The 18959-nt window shown below is 42.3% G+C and overlaps 1 protein-coding gene across 1 annotated transcript in view; it reads right to left on the reverse strand.

Annotated features, from left to right (window-relative positions):
* Window positions 1–18959, reverse strand: part of LOC123425073 — a 66277-nt gene that overhangs the window by 3928 nt on the left and 43390 nt on the right. The window contains exon 4 of the mRNA XM_045108744.1: window positions 719–1132. Coding sequence (XP_044964679.1) covers window positions 719–1132 — 414 coding nt within the window. The remainder of the gene's footprint in view (window positions 1–718; window positions 1133–18959) is intronic.

Raw genomic sequence — 18959 nt, forward strand, 5'->3', positions numbered from 1 at the left:
GAGATTAACATAACAGTAAAAAAACAGAGCATCAAGTAAAATCTTGTACTCCCTCTCTTCCAAAATAAGTGTCTCAACTTTATACTAGAGCTAGTACAAAGTTGTACTAAGCTTAAGAGACTTATTTTGGGACGGAGGGAGTAATAAACAGCTCTGCTTCCAGAGGGGGGGGGGGGTGAAGGGCATTGAACAGACAATTTGTATATAGGGAATTAGGGATGGACAAAATTGAACAGACAAATTGTATAGGGAATTAGGGATGGACAAAATTGCAGCCTTTTACTGACAAAAACCACATCCATGTGGTCGTCAAGAGGGAAAGCCCTCAAATTTGTTATCAATCTTCAACTACGGATGAGCCATCAATAATCACGAATCCCTCAACAAGCCCTAGCTCTGAGCCTGCTGTTACTGTTCGCGTATAACCCACCGACCGGCCTAGAATGCTACTAGCTCGCAAAAATTGCAGCTTTACAAGAGTCCCAGCCATGGCAGATTCTAACACAACCCGCACACAGAGCCTGCTGTTACTGTTCGCGTATAACCCACCGACCGGCCTAGAATGCTACTAGCTCGCAAAAATTGCAGCTTTACAAGAGTCCCAGCCATGGCAGATTCTAACACAACCCGCACACAGATCTACTAGTCCTGCAAATCATTTCGTCGGCTTGAGATGCGAAAATAAACACAGATCTAGACTCTGCGTGCCTGCGGGTACCTGAGCCTGAAGAACCCACGGCCCCGGGTGAATCGAGGAAAAGCCGCGGGAGTACGGTCGGTGTCGAACCCGAAGAGGGCGACCGCCCGCTCCGTCCGGGGACGCGCTGACCTTGAGGAGGGAGGGACTGAAGGAGGACGGAAGGAGCTCCGGCGGCGGCGGCGATAAGAGATCTCGGCGCCGGAACTGGAACCCTGCTCTGCTTCCCGACTCTGGATATTGCCCGTATGTATGAGGAGGTTGGAGGGGGAGGCGGCTTTGGCGCGGAGGAGGGAGAGCGATGGAAAGTTGGCGCCAGGATTTGGCGGGAAGGGGACAGAAAATCTGTAGCGGCCGGCAGCAGCCCGCGCCGCTTGGAGAGGGTTTGGACTCGACTTTGGATTCGGGACGCCAATAGGTCGAGGAGAGACGTGGCTTGGACAAAATGACCGTGTATTAAAGTCGATCAACTTTGTAAAAACACCCTTAGACCTCGTTTGGTTAAGGCCTTGTTCGGTTAATCCCATCAAAGAGGGAATTGAAGAGGATTAAGGCCTCGTTTGGTTAAGGGGGATTGGGGAGGTTTTGAGAGGAAGGGTTTTCATGGGATTGGGTGAATCCCTTTGTTCCACCCAATCCTCTCAAATCCCCGGTGTTTTGCTTCCACTAGTCCTCCGAGGAGAGTTTTGAAACACATGGATAGGAAGGGATTGAAGTGGAACGGAGGGGATTGGGCTAAGCAAACCCCTCCTACCAAATGGGCGCCCGAGGATCTGTGGGGCTTCTGTCCCTCCCGGGGATTTTCCTCTCAAAACCTCCCCAATCCCCCTTAACCAAACGAGGCCTGAAGGGGATTGAAGTGAAATTTGACTTGTAAAGGATTTAATCCCTCCCAATCCCCTTCAAACCCCTTCAATTCTAAAAAAACCGAACAAGGCCTAAGACCTCGTTTGGTATGAGAGGTTTGGATGGGTTCTAGGAGGAGGGGATTTGGGAGGATTTAATGAATTCCTTCTTTCACCCAATCCTCTCAAATCCCCCCAAACCCTCACATACCCCTACTATTTGGTACACATGGGTTGATACATAGGGTTTGTAAAATTACTATACTATAATTAAAAATATAACTTTTACAACTTCAAAAGTTCATAGAAGAAATGTACTTGTAATAAAGGTGCAACTAGAGTGCGCAAAACAACAAACAACCTCATATAATCTCTTACAAGTACTATCAACGGTTCAAATGAAAAATTCAAGATGTTCGTCAACGATTAATCACAACATAAACACATGTTTGACTGGTGAATGCTCCGAGACGTGTTTGCGGGCGGCAAAGTGTGGAGGAGACTTATGATGGCAAAGCGTGGTTGCCCATGCTTCCGCGAGACCAGGTCCCTATAAAAACAGATGAATTGGTCCAAGGGTTAGATGCTAAAGAAACACTAAACATATCAAACATATGGCAAACAGAGCATCGAGCAACAGCTACTGTTTTGACATTGACGGACCCATGAACAACAAGAAGTCATAATAAAAAAATAGTTGAGTCCAAGAACAGCGTCAGGTCAAGAACTTCGAATATCTACACTAAACATTTGACTGGAAAACAGTATGAAAGAAAACTATATGCGAAATTCAGAAAGCTAGCTGGTTCAGTAAGTAATAAACTAGCATGTATTCAGTATACTACATGTTCCTGTTACCCTGTGCCCAAAAGTACATCCATGCATCTCATAAACATTCTGACAAACACTCTTGCTAACAAGTCAGCATCGATTGGATGAAATAATCAACTAATGAAGACCAACGTTGAATACATGATTATTAGTATGGTGAAGAAACTACGAACAGAACTTCCTTGAACGTAGGTGTAATCAACTAATGTAGTTAGTACACTTGCCCAGCAAAAATGCAGAGCATATATATACCAACTGATATACACAACCATTTTCACTAGAATTAGAAATGGTCGTGCTCTCTTTGACAAGGAAGAAAGCAAGAAACGGTTGTGATAGATAGTGACATCTTAGACGACCCTGGGTAAATCGAGGAAAAGTCGCGGGGGTACGGCCCGAAGAGGCGACCGCCCGCTCCGTCCGGGGACGCGCTGACCTTGAGGAGGGAGGGACGGAAGGAGCTCCGGCGGTGGCGACGGCGGTGAGAAGAGATCTCGGTGCCAGAACTGGAACCCTGCTCTGCTTCGCGACTCTGGGTATTGCCCGTATGTATGAGGAGGTTGGAGGGGAGGCGGCTTTGGCGCGGAGGAGGGAGAGCGATGGAAAGTTGGCGCCAGGATTTGGCGGGAAGGGGACCGAAAATCTGTAGCGACCGGCAGCAGCCCGCGCCGCTTGGAGAGGGTTTGGACTTTGGACTCGACTTTGGATTCGGGATGCCAATAGGTCGAGGAGAGACGTGGCATGCACAAAATGACCGTGTGTTAAAGCCGATCAACTTTATAAAAACACCCTTATGGAAGAAAGAAAATGCTTACACATAGGTCACTGGAGTAATCGACCACGTCTTCATCCTACGCTGGTCGGCGGCGTGCGGTGACCGAAATGCTCTGACGCCTATGAACCTTCGAAACACCTTCGCAGTAAGGGAAATGTTGTTGACACAACGAGTGGAAAAGTCGTCGGTTGAAACCTGAAGACGTCGACAACGGCGATGTGGAAAACAAATCGTCATTCAGAAGAAGAAATGTGACAAAAACGATTGGACGACCACCCACTGACGGATCTAGGACCGATGCTTCCAACGGCCATGCACGGGGCATGAGGCCCAAATCCTTTATATTTTGTAGCAAAATACTAGAGCAGTTGCTATCGTATACGAAGGCGACATGTCGGGCTGGATTTGCCCGTGCCATCACTGTGACGTCTTTAGCGAGACCTAATCTCACGAGCTCCTTGGTGATGCAGAAAGCTGATCGAACATAATCAATCAAAAAAGGAGAAAGAGGCACAAAAAGACTTTGACATCCCATATCCTCCAGAAAAGTAGTGACCAAATAATCACATACCCTCCTCTACGTGTCTACCAAGAAAACCTTATTCTTAATCCGCATCACACCAATGTCATCACCAGGAAACCAAACTCTAGCCCTAAGAAAGCCAACTACGACATCCACCGCATATCATGGTCCCCATCCCATTTGGAACGAGGACCGTCCATAGACGGGGTCGGTGGCGGCACGCACAAAGAGGGTCACCTGTTTGCGTGGTTCATCGGGTTGGAAATTGTTTGACTTTTCTTGAAATTCACTTGGGGGGATTGATTCTCCGGATATGATTGTTGACCGATCAAAATCACAACCAATTCGAGCTCCCAACTTGAAGAAAAACGAGAATAGTACTCCCTTCGTCCGTAAATACTTGTCGAAGGAAGGAATTATCTAGATGTATTTTAGTTTTAAATACATCTATTTTTATTCATTTTTCCGACAAGCAATCCGGGACGGAGAGAGTAGTAGCTAACAGCCTTGTGGAGAGGGAGTAAAAATCATATAACCACCACTCTTGCGACATCATTAGCAACATACAACCATTTTTTGAACAAAAAATGTTGCACACAACATTAATTTTTCATATAAAACATTGACTGAGCGATGAACACATTTAAGATCCGATTATAACAACTAGGTCGTGTGACGTGGCAAGGATAAATGGTGTTATCAAACGTCCCTTGAATTGGTTGTGGAGCGTGCTAGTTAGCGGTCTCTCTCTCTCCCTCCATCCCTCCCTCCCCCTCCCTCCCTCTCTCTAATCAACTAGACATGGAGTGTGCCTTGGCGCATGTTGCCTTGTCCATTCTCTTGGTCCAGCACCCAAAATGATGACATATTTAAAATAATAGATTGTGCAAAAAGATCAGGAGGTTGCATATTTAATCACTCACTAAAGTCGTTACATTTAATCTCTTAGTAAAACACCACAATCATTGGTTGCAAACCATGTTTTTTATACAACAAGTAGCGGCACCTTAGAAGCAGTGATACGGTTGTCTTCTAAGTTGCCACTACTGGTTGTTCCAACTCTTTAAACATAACCATCTTTCCGTTTGTTGGTCATAGACTTTCATAGTGCAAAATCAGTGAAACTTAAAACAGATGCTATAGTTTGAAGCAAAGAAGCAACATAGGCATTGGAGCCATCATTCATTGTCAAATCAACCAAGCACTCTATCAATGACCACACACAAAATGGTGTTTGACAATCTTAATGGACCATGAGGTTCGTATGTAAACTCAAACTATGGATTATTTTGTCTCAAAAGCAATTATGCATTGCCATATAAAATAGTGAGCTACTTGCATCTGATTTATAACAAAGGGGAGAGAATAATCAACATATGATTTTGTAACAGGAAAGAAAATGAATAAAGGGGAGAACTAAATTTGGACCTACAAGCCCAATGACTTTGTCGGTCGACATTTTTACCCCCCCCCCCCCAGTTATGTCGAATGCAATAAACGTTAGGAATGGAAACGAAAAAATAACTAAATATGAAGTCCCATTATCAAAGCACCCTACAACCTCACAGGTAGCGAATGAACAAAGGTGACCAAACTGTGTGGATTGGACACCCCTAGAAAAGACGAGGACGATCAGATAGCAATTTCCACAATACATCACAACAACTAGTGGCATGATATATCATTGGATAGTCAATGGTGCAAAAGTAAGTGATATGATCGGACATGACACAAAGTTCTACAGAAATTAACCGAATCCAGATTTGTACTCAAAACCCAACTACATACATACATACATACATACATACATACATACATATATATATACATACATACATACATATATATATATACATATATATATATACATATATATATACATCGAAGCTAAAAGGACCGTCTCTCAAAAGGACAAAAATGTATGTTTCATGTTAAAAGGGCATCTAGCCCCTAAGTGTGGTTTTGGTAATTAATGACATTCTTTATGCACTAATGCTTTCACTAAGACATGTTTGAAGGGATATTACGTATGTGGATCGTTAAGGATGATTGCCATAAACAATTCCTTTGGAGCATCAAGGGTATTGTATCTTATATGAAGAAATGATCCATAATGACGCATGGAGCATGTTGAATATATGTGGGAAGAGTTCCATCAAAACCTATCAAAGAAGTCCTCATGGTATCCTCTCTGCTTACCTCGCGTGCACGGTGTCCGGGAGTCGTGCCCATGGGGTGAGGGGAAATCTCTCTAGACACCCCGCACGCACGAGCTTCTTGACCCCCGTGCACAAGGGTCGAGGGATAAAACACTCTAGACACCCCGTGGGCACGGGGTATGTGACCCCCATGCACATGGGGACTAGGATTTGACTCTCATTGTCTCTTTCCTAAGTGAGGACACCAGTTGGTCCTTGGATGTATCTAACAGAGCCATCAAGATTGATTTCAATGTCTAACCAAGTATGTTCAAGGTGGAGTTCATTGGAGGATATCAAAGGTTGACGCATTTAGGCTTATAAGAATCAATGTCTTGAGAGCATAATTATATTAAAGAGAAGAACTCAAGCTATGGTATGATCAACCGAAGATCATGATGAGCTCATGTGTTGGGTTTTGGTTGATCATGTCTTGAAGCAATAAACTAGAGTGAAGAATTCATTGCACCTCTCAAGATTTTGTGATGGGGCATTTAAAAGAGCAAGTGATGACCAATATCGTGTTCATGATGAATCTTAATATGGTCATGATGAGTCTTTGGTGATCTATTCTTGAAGCAATGAGGTAAAATGAAGAGTTCATTATGGATTTTAAGAAACCAATATAGAGCTCGAAGTAAAGATGTTGGTTGACCAAGGTGAAGCTCAAAGATTGCATCTAGATGGTAAACACACAAGCGCAAACAATGTACCGCATGGGATCAAGTGATATAGTGGTAAGGTAAGTAATTGTGAATTGTGTTTTGTGAACTGACCCATGATATGTATTTGTTATGTCTATGTGGGTGATACGTCCATTTTGCAGCATGTTTTGGATCATTATTTCACTTTATGATGCAATCCTAATGCCTTTCCTCTCTTATTTTGCAAGTTTCATACAAAAAGGGAGATTTTCGGTAGGTGGAATTCTCGACCGGAAAAGACTATAGAAGAGTTGGATATTCTCTGGAACTCCAAATGACCAGAAATTTACAGATAATTGTTTTGAAATATATAAAAAACACTAGCGAAGGAATTACCATCGGGGGCACACCACAGAGTCACTAGCCCACATGGCGCCTCCTCCCTCGGGGCGCGCCATGCACGCTCGTGCCCCACCTGGCCGCCCGGGGGGGGGGGGCTATTCTCCTATAAGATGTTATTTTCCCTAGAAAAAAAATCAAAAGAAGATTTTTGGGATGAAGCACCGCCCGTCTCAAGGCGTAACTCAGACATGAGCACTTTTTCTCTATGGCGGAGCGATTCTGCTAGGGAAACTTCCCTTGTGAGGGGGAAATCGAAGCCATCATCATCACCAATGTTCCCTCCTTCGCGGGAGGACCAATATTCATCAATATATTCACCATCACCATCTCATCTCAAACCTTAGTTCATCTTTTGTATTCAATTTTTGCCTCAAAATCTCAGATTGGTACCTCATGTTGCTAGTAGTGTTGATTGCATCTCGTAGTTAATGCTAGTTGGTTTATTTAGTGGAAGAATATATGTTTAGGTCGTTAAGCATATTCAATACACCTTTGATATTGAACATGAATATAATTTGTGAGTAATTACTTCTGTTATTGAGGACATGGGAGAAGTCTTGTTATAAGTAATCATGTGATGCTGGCATCCGTTTGATATTTTGATGATATGTATGTTGCTCTTCTCTTAGTGGTGTCATGTGAATGTCTCATAACCCACAATTATAGGGGATTATTCGTAGCCTTTTTCGTTAAGTAAGAGCGTCGAATCCAACGAGGATCTAAGGGTAGAATTAATATTATCTCAAGTTCTATCGACCACCGATACAACTCTGTGTGCAACAATGTTCACTTTAACTAATACAAGAAATAAACTACTTCGCGGGAATAAAACTAGAAGTACTTTGTAGGTGTAATATGATAGTTTTACAAGATAATGAAGAACGTGAAATAAATTTTAGGTGATGTTTTAATAAAAGAACAATTAGGTTATTTTAGCGAGTGTGGAAAAGTGGTGGTTGAATTTGTGAGATTGTCCTAGGTAATTGATAACAAGATTGGTAATCATTATTATAATTTTGGGTCTTTTACATCTGTGTCCCTAACTCGAATCCACTACTCATATTTACCCCTAATTTTGAAGTGTGCTCAAATTTTCTGCTCTTTCGTTAGTTCCCCTTACAGAAATGACCTTTCGTGACGTTACCATCCAGTCAATGGGCTTTGACCGTATGGTGAACAGTAACTTGATGAATAGTAAATTTAAAAAATAGCAACAAACTTTAAAAAAATCTGAATTTTTGTGGGATCGAAGGTACTTGGGTGCGCAAGATGCGTGCAATTTTTTGTGCTATTTCGACATTCTAGGGGCTTGTACCAAAGGAAAAAAATTAAACTACATGCATGTGAGCACATTTGTTGAAAACAATTGCAAATAAATTCAAAAAAATCTGAATTTTTTGGCGTCCAAGGTGCTTGGGTGCGTACAATTTTTTGTAGTGTTTAGACCTTGTAGGAGTTCGTGGAGAAAATAAAATAAAATTTAGCTAGGAAGAAACTTTGAAAAAATGCACTATTTTGTTATTTTTTGCTAGAGCTCCTTGCTTGTCATTTGATCACAAAAACTTGCAACCACCTTGCGCACCCATGCCTCTTTGATGCCAATTTTTTTTATATTTGGTTGAATTATTTTGCTGTTTTTTTTTCGAATTTACTGTTCACAGACATACATATTTAATTTTGTTCCTTTGTTACGAGCTCGTGGAATGTCCAAATAGCATGAAAACTTGCAAGCACCTTACGCACCCAAGTGTCTTCAATCCCACAAAATTTCAGTTTTTTTTATTTTTTTTCTATTTTTTGTCGGATTTAATGTTCACCAAGTTACTGTTCACAAGACGGTCACGACATAGAAGGCATTTCTATAAGGTGACTTGACGGTAGAGGGGCAAATTTGATCATAGCCGAAAATTAGGGGAAAATTTGAGTAGGTGGTTCGAGTTAGGGACAGAAATGCAAATGGCCCTATATTTTTCTATGAGAAAGAGGCATGAGCTAACATACTTTTCATACTTGGATCGTATGAACTTATGGTTGTAACTCTAGCAAGCTTCCATAACTACTAAGGTTCATTAAGATAAAGGGATAATTAGATTTATGCCCCTAGTTGTCTTCCACTCCGCTGTTTTACCCCTAATTTTCAAAAGTCACCGGTTCTGTCCAAGTCACTTTGCTCCTCTTATGCTTTTGCCCTTTGACCGTTTGACCGTTAGTTTGAAAACTTCATAACTAATTCATACTAAATCAGAAAAATGCAAATAAGATATCAAAATGTTTGGAAAAACATCACCTATATGTCAGTGTCATTTGCATTCATGACAAAGGTGTTGGAAAGTGCCCATCTGAGTTTTAACTCTTATGGTACCACCATGAATAGTTAAAATATTAAAAAAAACAAAAAAATCTAGAAAATATTTGGTGGCAAAGAATGACAAATGTTTTAAGTGCTTGCCAAGTTTCATTAGGGAACGACATTCGTGGAAGTCATGGCAAAAAAAACAATCTATTTTGGAGTGCTCATTGTTTTTTTGCCACGACTTTCACGAATCTTGTTCCATGATGAAACTTGGCAAACACTTAAACAATTTGTCATTCTTTGCCACCAATTGTTTTTGAAATTATTCAATTTTTTTATATTTTACTATTGATGGTGGTATCATAAGAGCTAAAACTCGGATGGGCACTTTACAACACCTTTGTCATGAATGCAAATGACACTGACATATAGGTGATGTTTTCCGAACATTTTGGTATCTTATTTGTATTTTTATGTTTTAGTATGAATTAGTTATGAAGTTTTCAAATTGACGGTCAAATGGTCAAAGGGCAAAAGCATAATAAGAGCGAAGTGACTTGGACAGAACCAGTGACTTTTGGAAATTAGGGGTAAAACAGCCGAGTGGGACACAACTAAGGGCATAAATCTAATTATCCCTAAGATAAAACCCAACCATAGCATTGAGTAACAAGTCCCCTTTAGTCCCATACGCAACACCCCCTTACTCGGGTATAAGCTTCTGTCACTCTCGCTATCCACTTTAAGCGAATCATGAACGTGTTGCAACATCCTACAATGGGAATTTCGCATGCGTGCGCGGAACGAAAGGCACCATATAACAACATCAAAATAAATTATGCAAGTAAAGGCCAACACATAGTATACAATTTGTTTCAATTTTATCGTATTGGGAACATAGAGAGGTGAAGATTTGGTTCCTCTATCATGATAATTGCTAGTAGGAGAAGCAAGCACATGCATATTATATCCATCAAAATCGTCATGTGTAATGGTAAAATACAACTCATCAATATAATCCTTAGTAAATGCAAACTTCTCCAATATAGTGTAGTTGGGAGAATTCAAAAAATAATAGGACTATCGTGTGTGGGTGCAATAGCATCAATTTCATACTTGTCATAAGGAACTACATCAAGTTCATCTCCATAAGCATATTGGCATCATGGCCACACGGATAACAAGCATCAAGTTCATCAAAAGGGACACTTCAAACGAATCTAAGGGATCATAGCAATCTTCCTTTGGTAAGCATGAAGGGAAATTAAACAATGTATGAGATAAAGAGTTACTGTCATCAGAAGGTGGGCACGGGTGATCAATACACTCCTCCTCCTTTTGGTCTCCCCTCTCCTCCTCATCTTTTTCATCTAATGATCTCAAAGTTTCAACAATTTCTTCTTCCATAGATTCCTGAAAATATTAGTCTCTTCTTGGGCAGCGGAGACTTTCTCAATAAATTTATCAAAATATGCATTGTATTCATAATTCTCATAGAAATATTTAAGTATAGCATAATTTTCAGATCTATAAAGAGCATCATCACAATCTTCACACTTATCAAACAAAGATTCAATTTCATAAGCACCCTTAAAAGCAACAAATTCTTCTATTTGTTCCACATCATAGTAATCACTTACACCATTAGCATAAGAAGCCAAGGCTTTTATTATCATTAAATTCACATTGAAAAGTGAAGGTGTGGAGCCTCCATCTTAGAGCAACAAGCATAATCACATCCCAAGCATACCAATGCAACATTTTAATTTGATCCCATAAATGTTTTCCTTTTTTAGTCAAGTGATAATCCCTAACGTATTGTGAGTGATCCAAAGTATCTCTCATTATCAAGTTGAATGGAGATCTATCAAAATTATCAAAGTAGTATTTAATGTTTTCACATATCCAACATCGAGGGTTTTAGGAGGTTCCCCATATCCATGAGTAGCAAGTACAACTATTTTTTGGGTGTTTTGGGTTCCATGTCCACAATTAAAGATATAAAACAACTTAGAACGGAAAATAAAATCTACTTAGAGATAAACCAAACAAGCATACACGAGAACACCAACCCCACGCTAGAGCTCCCCGGCAACGGTGCCAGGAAAAGGTCTTGATAACTCATAAGTACATGGGATATTTCATAAGCTTTTTCGATAAGTAAGAGTGTCGAACCCAACGAGAAGCTAAAGGTAGAATTAATATTCTCTCAAGTTCTATCGACCACCAATACAACTCCAAGCACAAGAATGTTCACTTTACCTAGTACAAGAGCATGAATAAAACTAGAAGTACTTTGTAGGTGTAGTATGCTAGTTTTGCAAGATAATAAAGAACATGGAAATAAAGTTAGGTGTTGTTTTAGTAAAAGAACAATTAGGTTACTCTAGAGAGATGTGGAAAAGTAGAGGTAGGATTTGTGAGATTCTCCTAGGCAATTGATAACAAGATCGATAATCCTTATTGCAATTTTATATGAGGGAAAGGCATGAGATAACATGCTTTCCGTACTTAGATCATATGAACTTATGATTGGAACTCTAGCAACCACCCACAACTACTAAATATCACTAAGGTAAAACCCAACCATAGCATTAAGTAGCAAGTCTCCTTTACTCCCATATGGAACAACCCCTTACTCGGGTATAAGCTTATGTCATTTTTGCTACCCACTATAAGTAAATCATGATTGTATTGCAACACCCTACAACGGGAAACCCCCAAGTGTGCACGACACGGAAGGCGCCATAGGAAAACACCAAAACAAAACACACAAATCAAAGCAATCAAGATCATCGATCAACCCATAGGACAAAAGGAATCTACTCAAACACCATAGGATGTCAAGACATCATTTGACAATAATATGAAGCATAAAGCACCATATTCAAGTAGGGGGTATAGCGGGTTGCGAGAGAGTGGACCGTTGTAGATAGATGAGGGGAGAGAGCCCCCCTCCTTCTTCTTTTTGTCCGACCTCCCCCTAGATGGGAGGAGGGTTTCCCCTATGGTCCTGTTGGGGAACGTCGCATGGGAAACAAAAAATTTCCTACGCTTACCAAGATCAATCTATGGAGACTAACATCTACGAGAGGGGGGAGTGCATCTACATACCCTTCTAGATCGCTAAGCGTCAGCATATATAACGCGGTTGATTTAGTTGAACGTCTTCGCAATTCAATCACGATCCGTCCCGCGATCTCATCACGATCCGTCCCGCAATCCCATCATGATCCGTCCCGATCTAGTGCTGAACGGACAACATCTCTGCGTTCAACACACGTATAGCTCGATGACGTTCTCCACCTCCTTGATCCAGCAAGCAAGGGTGGAGAGGTAGATGAGTTCTTCGTAAGCACGATGGCATGACATCGGTGGTGGTGGAGCTGTTCCGGCACGGCTTCGCCAATCAATACTGAAATCTATCTAGTGGAGAAAACTGATCTATGGGAGAGATAGGGTTGCGTCGTGGCAAAGGTGTGTTCTAGCCCTCTCTCCCCATCCGTATATATAGGGGGAAGGGATAGGAGGTTGCTCCCTAGGGTTTCCCCCCTAGAAGGGGTGGCGTCCAAGAGAGGGAGGGGCGGCGGCCCATGGGGTGGCTTGCCACCCAAGTTAGGGTGGCGCCACCTCCTAGGGTTGGCCCTCCACCAGCCCAGTCGCATGGGCCTTGGGTGGGGAGGTGTGCCCAGCCCACCAGGGGATGGTGCGCATCCCTCAAAGCCCATGTGGACCCTTCGGGCTGGTGGCCCCTTCCGATGGACCCCTGGAACCCTTCCGGCACGTGATACGTCCCAAACGTATCTATAATTTCTGCTTGCTCCATGATCTTTTGGGTGACATTGTTATATGTTTTGCTATACTTTTATATCTTTTTACACATATTTGGACTAACCTACTAACTCAGTGCACCCAATGCCAGTTTCTATCTGCTGATGTATTTTTTGTTTGGGCTTTTACCCAAATTTCCGGAGGCCCAAAAATCCTGAGAAAAATATATGAAAATCAACGTAACGGAAGCTTCCAGATCACCAAAGATGGGCCAGAGGGGGGCCAGGGGCTGACCAGGCGACTACCCGACGTGACCTGGCCCCTGGCCGCGCCCACATGCTGCCTGGGTGGGGCCCTCCTCCTATGACGCCCTCCTTTGGCCTATATTTACTCCTCCGAGAGGAAACCCGTCCATCACATCCAGAATCACGAATTTGTCCATCGTTCCGCCGCCGCAGCTCTTTTGAGATCGGGAGCGTCAGGAGACCTCTTCCCGGCACCGTGCCGGGGGGAGATTGACCTCCGGGAGCTTCTCCACCGCCATGGACGCTTCCCGGACGTGCCGTGAGTAGTCCTCCTTGGACCATGAGTCCATGGCCAGTAGTTATGTGATGTCTTCTTTGCAATCTTGTGCTTCCATGATTAGCCCTTGTGAGCTCCCCTACATGATCAAGGCATCTATGTAATTTTCCTGCTATTGCTATGCTCGGTTTGTTGGGATCCGATGGATTATGAGATTATGTTCAGATTGTTATGAGTTATATATTTGATTATCCTTTTATATTATGTTCTTTAGTGATTCATGCATGTTCTCCGTTGCTCTTTATTGCTTTGCCCGAGTAGTAGATTGTAACTCCAAGAGGGAGCGTTATGCATGATTGTGGGTTCATGCCCCTTGATGTCTAGCTTGAGTGACAGAAACATGAGACTAGGGGATGTGCTGTTGCCATGAGGGAGAAAACAACGGTGCTTGTGACCATGGTTGCAAGGATTGTTTACCTTACGCATAGTTCGTTAATGCAGTTGTCCGTTGCTTTGAGTTTACACTTTGGGTGGGGCTCGCAACTTAATACCAGCGAGATGTTCTGGATAGATATCTCAAGGTGGATGATTAGTAAGTAGATGCAGATGAATAAACGGTCTACTTGTCTTGGCATACTGCCCGTTACTATTGAGCCTCTAACTTTCAAGTAGCATAATTAGCATCGCGGTGCGTTTATAATTCCGTCAATTGCCCAGCTGTAATTTGCTTACCCAAGCATAGTTGTTTATCGTCTTTTGGGAGAGAGACATCACTAGCGAACATCATGTGACTTCGGTCCATATCATCACCATTGTTTACACCTCCATCATACTGCTTTCATTTACTTTTCCGTTGCAATCACTATCACTATTCCCGCTTGTGTTTTGATCATTTGCAAACTACACGGTCGGAGAGATTGACAACCTCTTTGTACTCATTGGGAGCAAAGTTATTTGTGTGTGTGCAGGTCCACGTCTTTTGCTTGCGCCAGGGCAGCAGACACCTACTTGTTGATCCTCGGAGTCCTCCTGGTTCGATAAACCTTATAGTCTCCGTGTAAGGGAAACTTGTTGCTGACTATATCTCCACCTTCCACTTGGGGTAACCAACGAGGGGAGAGAAGTACATTCATCAACTCGTCATCAAGCAAGTTTCTGGCGCCGTTGCCGGGGACTCCAGTCTTCAAGATAGGGGAGTTGCACGCTATCTTTTACTTTTGCTTTTTAGTCTTGTTAGTTTGCTTTCTAGTTTTTGCTTTAAAGTCTTATACCAAAAAACCAAAAAATAAATAAATCAGTTACTTTGCTTTGTTTAGTCAGTATGCCGAAATCCTTTGCCTCTAGTGTTGCACCCGAAGGAGATATTCTCACCTTCAAACAAAGGGTTGGAGAAAGTTTGAAAGATGCTTGGTATAGAATTAAAAATTCTCAAGATAGAGCCACCAAGAAGCAACCCACCACTATTTTTCTTAGAAATTTTTATGTTGGTATTACTTCTTGGCATAGGTTTGTTCTAGACACAACAATAGGAGGGAATTTCTTGGAAGCTCCCATTGGGGAGGCTCTTAACATTATGGAAAATCTTGTCGGAATCCCACCTATTGTTGACATAAAGGATGATATCACTTTAGCTCACATTATGAGTAAACTCGAGAAGATAGAGCTAGAGATGCCAAGCATGTGTAAAATAAATGAAGTAGATCATAGGATTCAAGGGAACTTAAATAGACTTGATATCTCCATGCACAAAATTTACAAAATTTTGGAGACCCTTAAATCCCATGATATGGATCCTTCTAGGATTGATAAGATCGAGGATATTATTGTAACTTTAGGAACTACTTTATCTTCCATCAAGACTAAGAACCTAGGTTCGTTAACATACCCAAGGTTCCTCAACCCAAAACGAGTATACCTATTGCTAGGGGTGTTGAAACTGTGAAGACCTTGGAAGAGATACCTCTCTTAAATAGAATTAGAAATGAAATTCCAATTGGTCTTACTACCTTTGCTTTTGTTCCTAGAAGTGTTGCCACTAAGCCTCTCTTTGAGAGTCCTCTTAAGACTAGTTGTACTATTGAAGAGCTTTTCGATGATCTTTGTGATGGTTCAATTGATACAACTTGATCTTTTTGCATCAGGCCTAGCTCAAATGCATAAAAGAAAGCGCTTGTTGGGAGGCAATCCAGTTTGTTTTTACTTTCAGTTTTAGTGGTCTTGATGCTTGTTACTACAGTAGCAACATCATTGTATCTTTATTTTCAAGCTTTGTGCCAAGTTTTAGCCTCTGATTGCAAGAAAGTTCAAAAGTTGTGACATGCTGTCCAGAAACAGATTTTGTGTGCTTGACGGAAAAATTTGCCAAACATCGCCAGATCATATTTTTGATCTGAATTTTTTTACAGAATTCTCTATATAATTGTCTTTCTGGCATCTGTTCTGAGTTTTTTGATTTGAGTTGCATAAGTGCGCCTAAACAATTATTTACTACCTGTTGTTCTGTTTTTCACAGATTCTGCCACGTTTTGCGTTTTCATCATTTTGCAAATCTTAAGCTTGCTTTTCCTTTGCAAAAGCCTTTTTCAAATCATGAGAAACAATAGCTTTTCATGAAAATCTTTATTTCCAGTAGGTAATGAATTATTTTATCATGGGTACTAACCACTCTAATCAGCTTATGATGAGTTCCGTATGAAGGGAGTTTTCAAGTATGCCATGGAACATGATGAAAGAAGATCCAGGAGTGTCAAGCGCTCAATATTGGGGATGCCCCCATGCACCCTCAAGAAATATTCAAGGATACTCAAGCATCTAAGCTTGGGGATGCCCCCGTGCATCTCCTTCTCTATCAACAATCATCAGTTTGTCCATTTCCATGCTATATTTTTATCACTTGATATGTTATGTGCTATGCTTGGAGCGTCCCACTCTTTACTTTTTAGTTTGTTTAGTTTTGTTTGCTGTTCATAACAAGTCGGAACCTAGCCTACCTTGTTTGGGAGAGAAACACGCTCCATTCCACTCTAGAACACAACATATGTTTTCATGCTTATCTTTTTTGTGTGTTCTTTATCTTTTCATACCTACTGTCATGCTTAGCTCTTACTTTTCATGCTATATCTTTTTAAGAGCTTTTATTTAGGTTGCTTTTGGAACTCTCTTGAGTTGCCATGCTTATCTTGTTTAGAGAGTTGACTCGTTGCACTGAGTTGTGTGTCTTGCATGAGTAGGTAAATGAGGTTGCTATTTAAGTATAGTAGTAACTTGCAATAGTTTTGAAGTATTTATTTGAGTAATGTTTGGACTGTTGGTGCCAAGAGCTTGAGCCTATTAGTGATAGGTGTTATATTTTGGGAAATCCGTGTGTTTTTCAAAAACTAAAAATTAGTTGAGAACTCTAGCTACTAGATTGATCGCTAACCTCTAGAGGGGTTGGAATACATAGAGTACGCTCACGTTACCATGGGTCGAGGATGCGCAAGGATAATCAAACCCCCAAACACTCCTCCTCGGGGTACTTGTATCTTTGTGAATTTCCTAACTAGATAGAGAGTTACCGATAATAAGTGTATGAGTTCTTCGGAATGATGTGATTATTCGATTGTTGGCACTTCCACCATCCATATTTTGCTAGCCTCTTCGATACCGTGCATTTCCCTTTCTCACCTTGAGAGTTGGTGCAAACTAAGCCGGTGCATCCAAACCCTTGGCATGATACGCTCTGTCATCATAATCCTCATTATATCTTTCCTCAAAACAGCCACCATACCTACCTATTAAGGCATTTCCAGTGCCTTTCTGAGATACATTGCCATGCAACATCCACCATCTCATGACTTGATCTTCATGTCGTACATGCTTTTGCTTGATCGAGGAGCCGCATGCTAGTTGGGCCTTGCCCTTATTATTGCTACATGACGCGCTAGTATCATTGCATATCCTGCTACACTAGCAGAGGCATAAATTTGCATACATCATGATAGTTTTCACTTGTCTTTATGTGAGTACTTCTTATAAAGTGTGATGATCTTCTTTTTATTCTTGTAAAACATAGAGTGTTGCCCTTAAGTGAGGAAAGATCCCAAAGAGGACAAATGAAAAGATTGTTGGGGAACGTCGCATGGGAAACAAAAATTTTCCTACGCGCACGAAGACCTATCATGGTGATGTCCATCTACGAGAGGGGATGAATGATCTACGTACCATTGTAGATCGTACAGCAGAAGCGTTAGAGAACGCGGTTGATGTAGTGGAACGTCCTCACGTCCCTCGATCCGCCCCGCAAACAATCCCGCGATCAGTCCCACGATCTAGTACCGAACGGACGACACCTCCGCGTTCAGCACACGTACAGCTCGACGATGATCTCGGCCTTCTTGATCCAGCAAGAGAGACAGAGAGGTAGAAGAGTTCTCCGGCAGCGTGACGGCGCTCCGGAGGTTGGTGATGACCTTGTCTCAGCAGGGCTCCGCCCGAGCTCCGCAGAAACGCGATCTAGAGGAAAAACCGTGGAGGTATGTGGTCGGGCTGCCGTGGAAAAGTCGTCTCAAATCAGCCCTAAAACCTCCGTATATATAGGTGGGAGGGAGGGGGCCTTGCCTTGGGTCCAAGGACCCTCAAGGAGTCGGCCGAGCCAAGGGGGAGGACTCTCCCCCCCAAACCGAGTTGGACTAGGTTTGGTGGGAGGGAGTCCCCCTCCCTTCCCACCTCCTCCCCCCTTTTTTTTTCTTTTTCCTTTTATTTCTTATCCTTGGCGCATAGGCCCCTTTTGGGCTGTCCCACCAGCCCACTAAGGGATAGTGCGCCACCCTCATGGCCTATGGGCTTCCCCGGGGTGGGTTGCCCCCCCCCCCCGGTGAACTCCCGGAACCCATTCGTCATTCCCGGTACATTCCCGGTAACTCCGAAAACCTTCCGGTAATCAAATGAGGCCATCCTATATATCAATCTTCGTTTCCGGACCATTCCGGAAACCCTCGTGACGTCCGTGATCTCATCCGGGACTCCGAACAACATTCGGTAACCAACCATATAACTCAAATACGCATAAAACAACGTCGAACCTTAAGTGTGCAGACCCTGCGGGTTCGAGAACTATGTAGACATGACCCGAGAGACTCCTCGGTCAATATCCAATAGCGGGACCTGGATGCCCATATTGGATCCTACATATTCTACGAAGACCTTATCGTTTGAACCTCAGTGCCAAGGATTCGTATAATCCCGTATGTCATTCCCTTTGTCCTTCGGTATGTTACTTGCCCGAGATTCGATCGTCAGTATCCGCATACCTATTTCAATATCGTTTACCGGCAAGTCTCTTTACTCGTTCCGTAATACAAGATCCCGCAACTTACACTAAGTTACATTGCTTGCAAGGCTTGTGTGTGATGTTGTATTACCGAGTGGGCCCCGAGATACCTCTCCGTCATACGGAGTGACAAATCCCAGTCTTGAC

This window comes from Hordeum vulgare, chromosome 2H (genome assembly GCF_904849725.1).
Source record: "Hordeum vulgare subsp. vulgare chromosome 2H, MorexV3_pseudomolecules_assembly, whole genome shotgun sequence".
In the NCBI taxonomy this organism is placed as follows: domain Eukaryota; kingdom Viridiplantae; phylum Streptophyta; class Magnoliopsida; order Poales; family Poaceae; genus Hordeum; species Hordeum vulgare.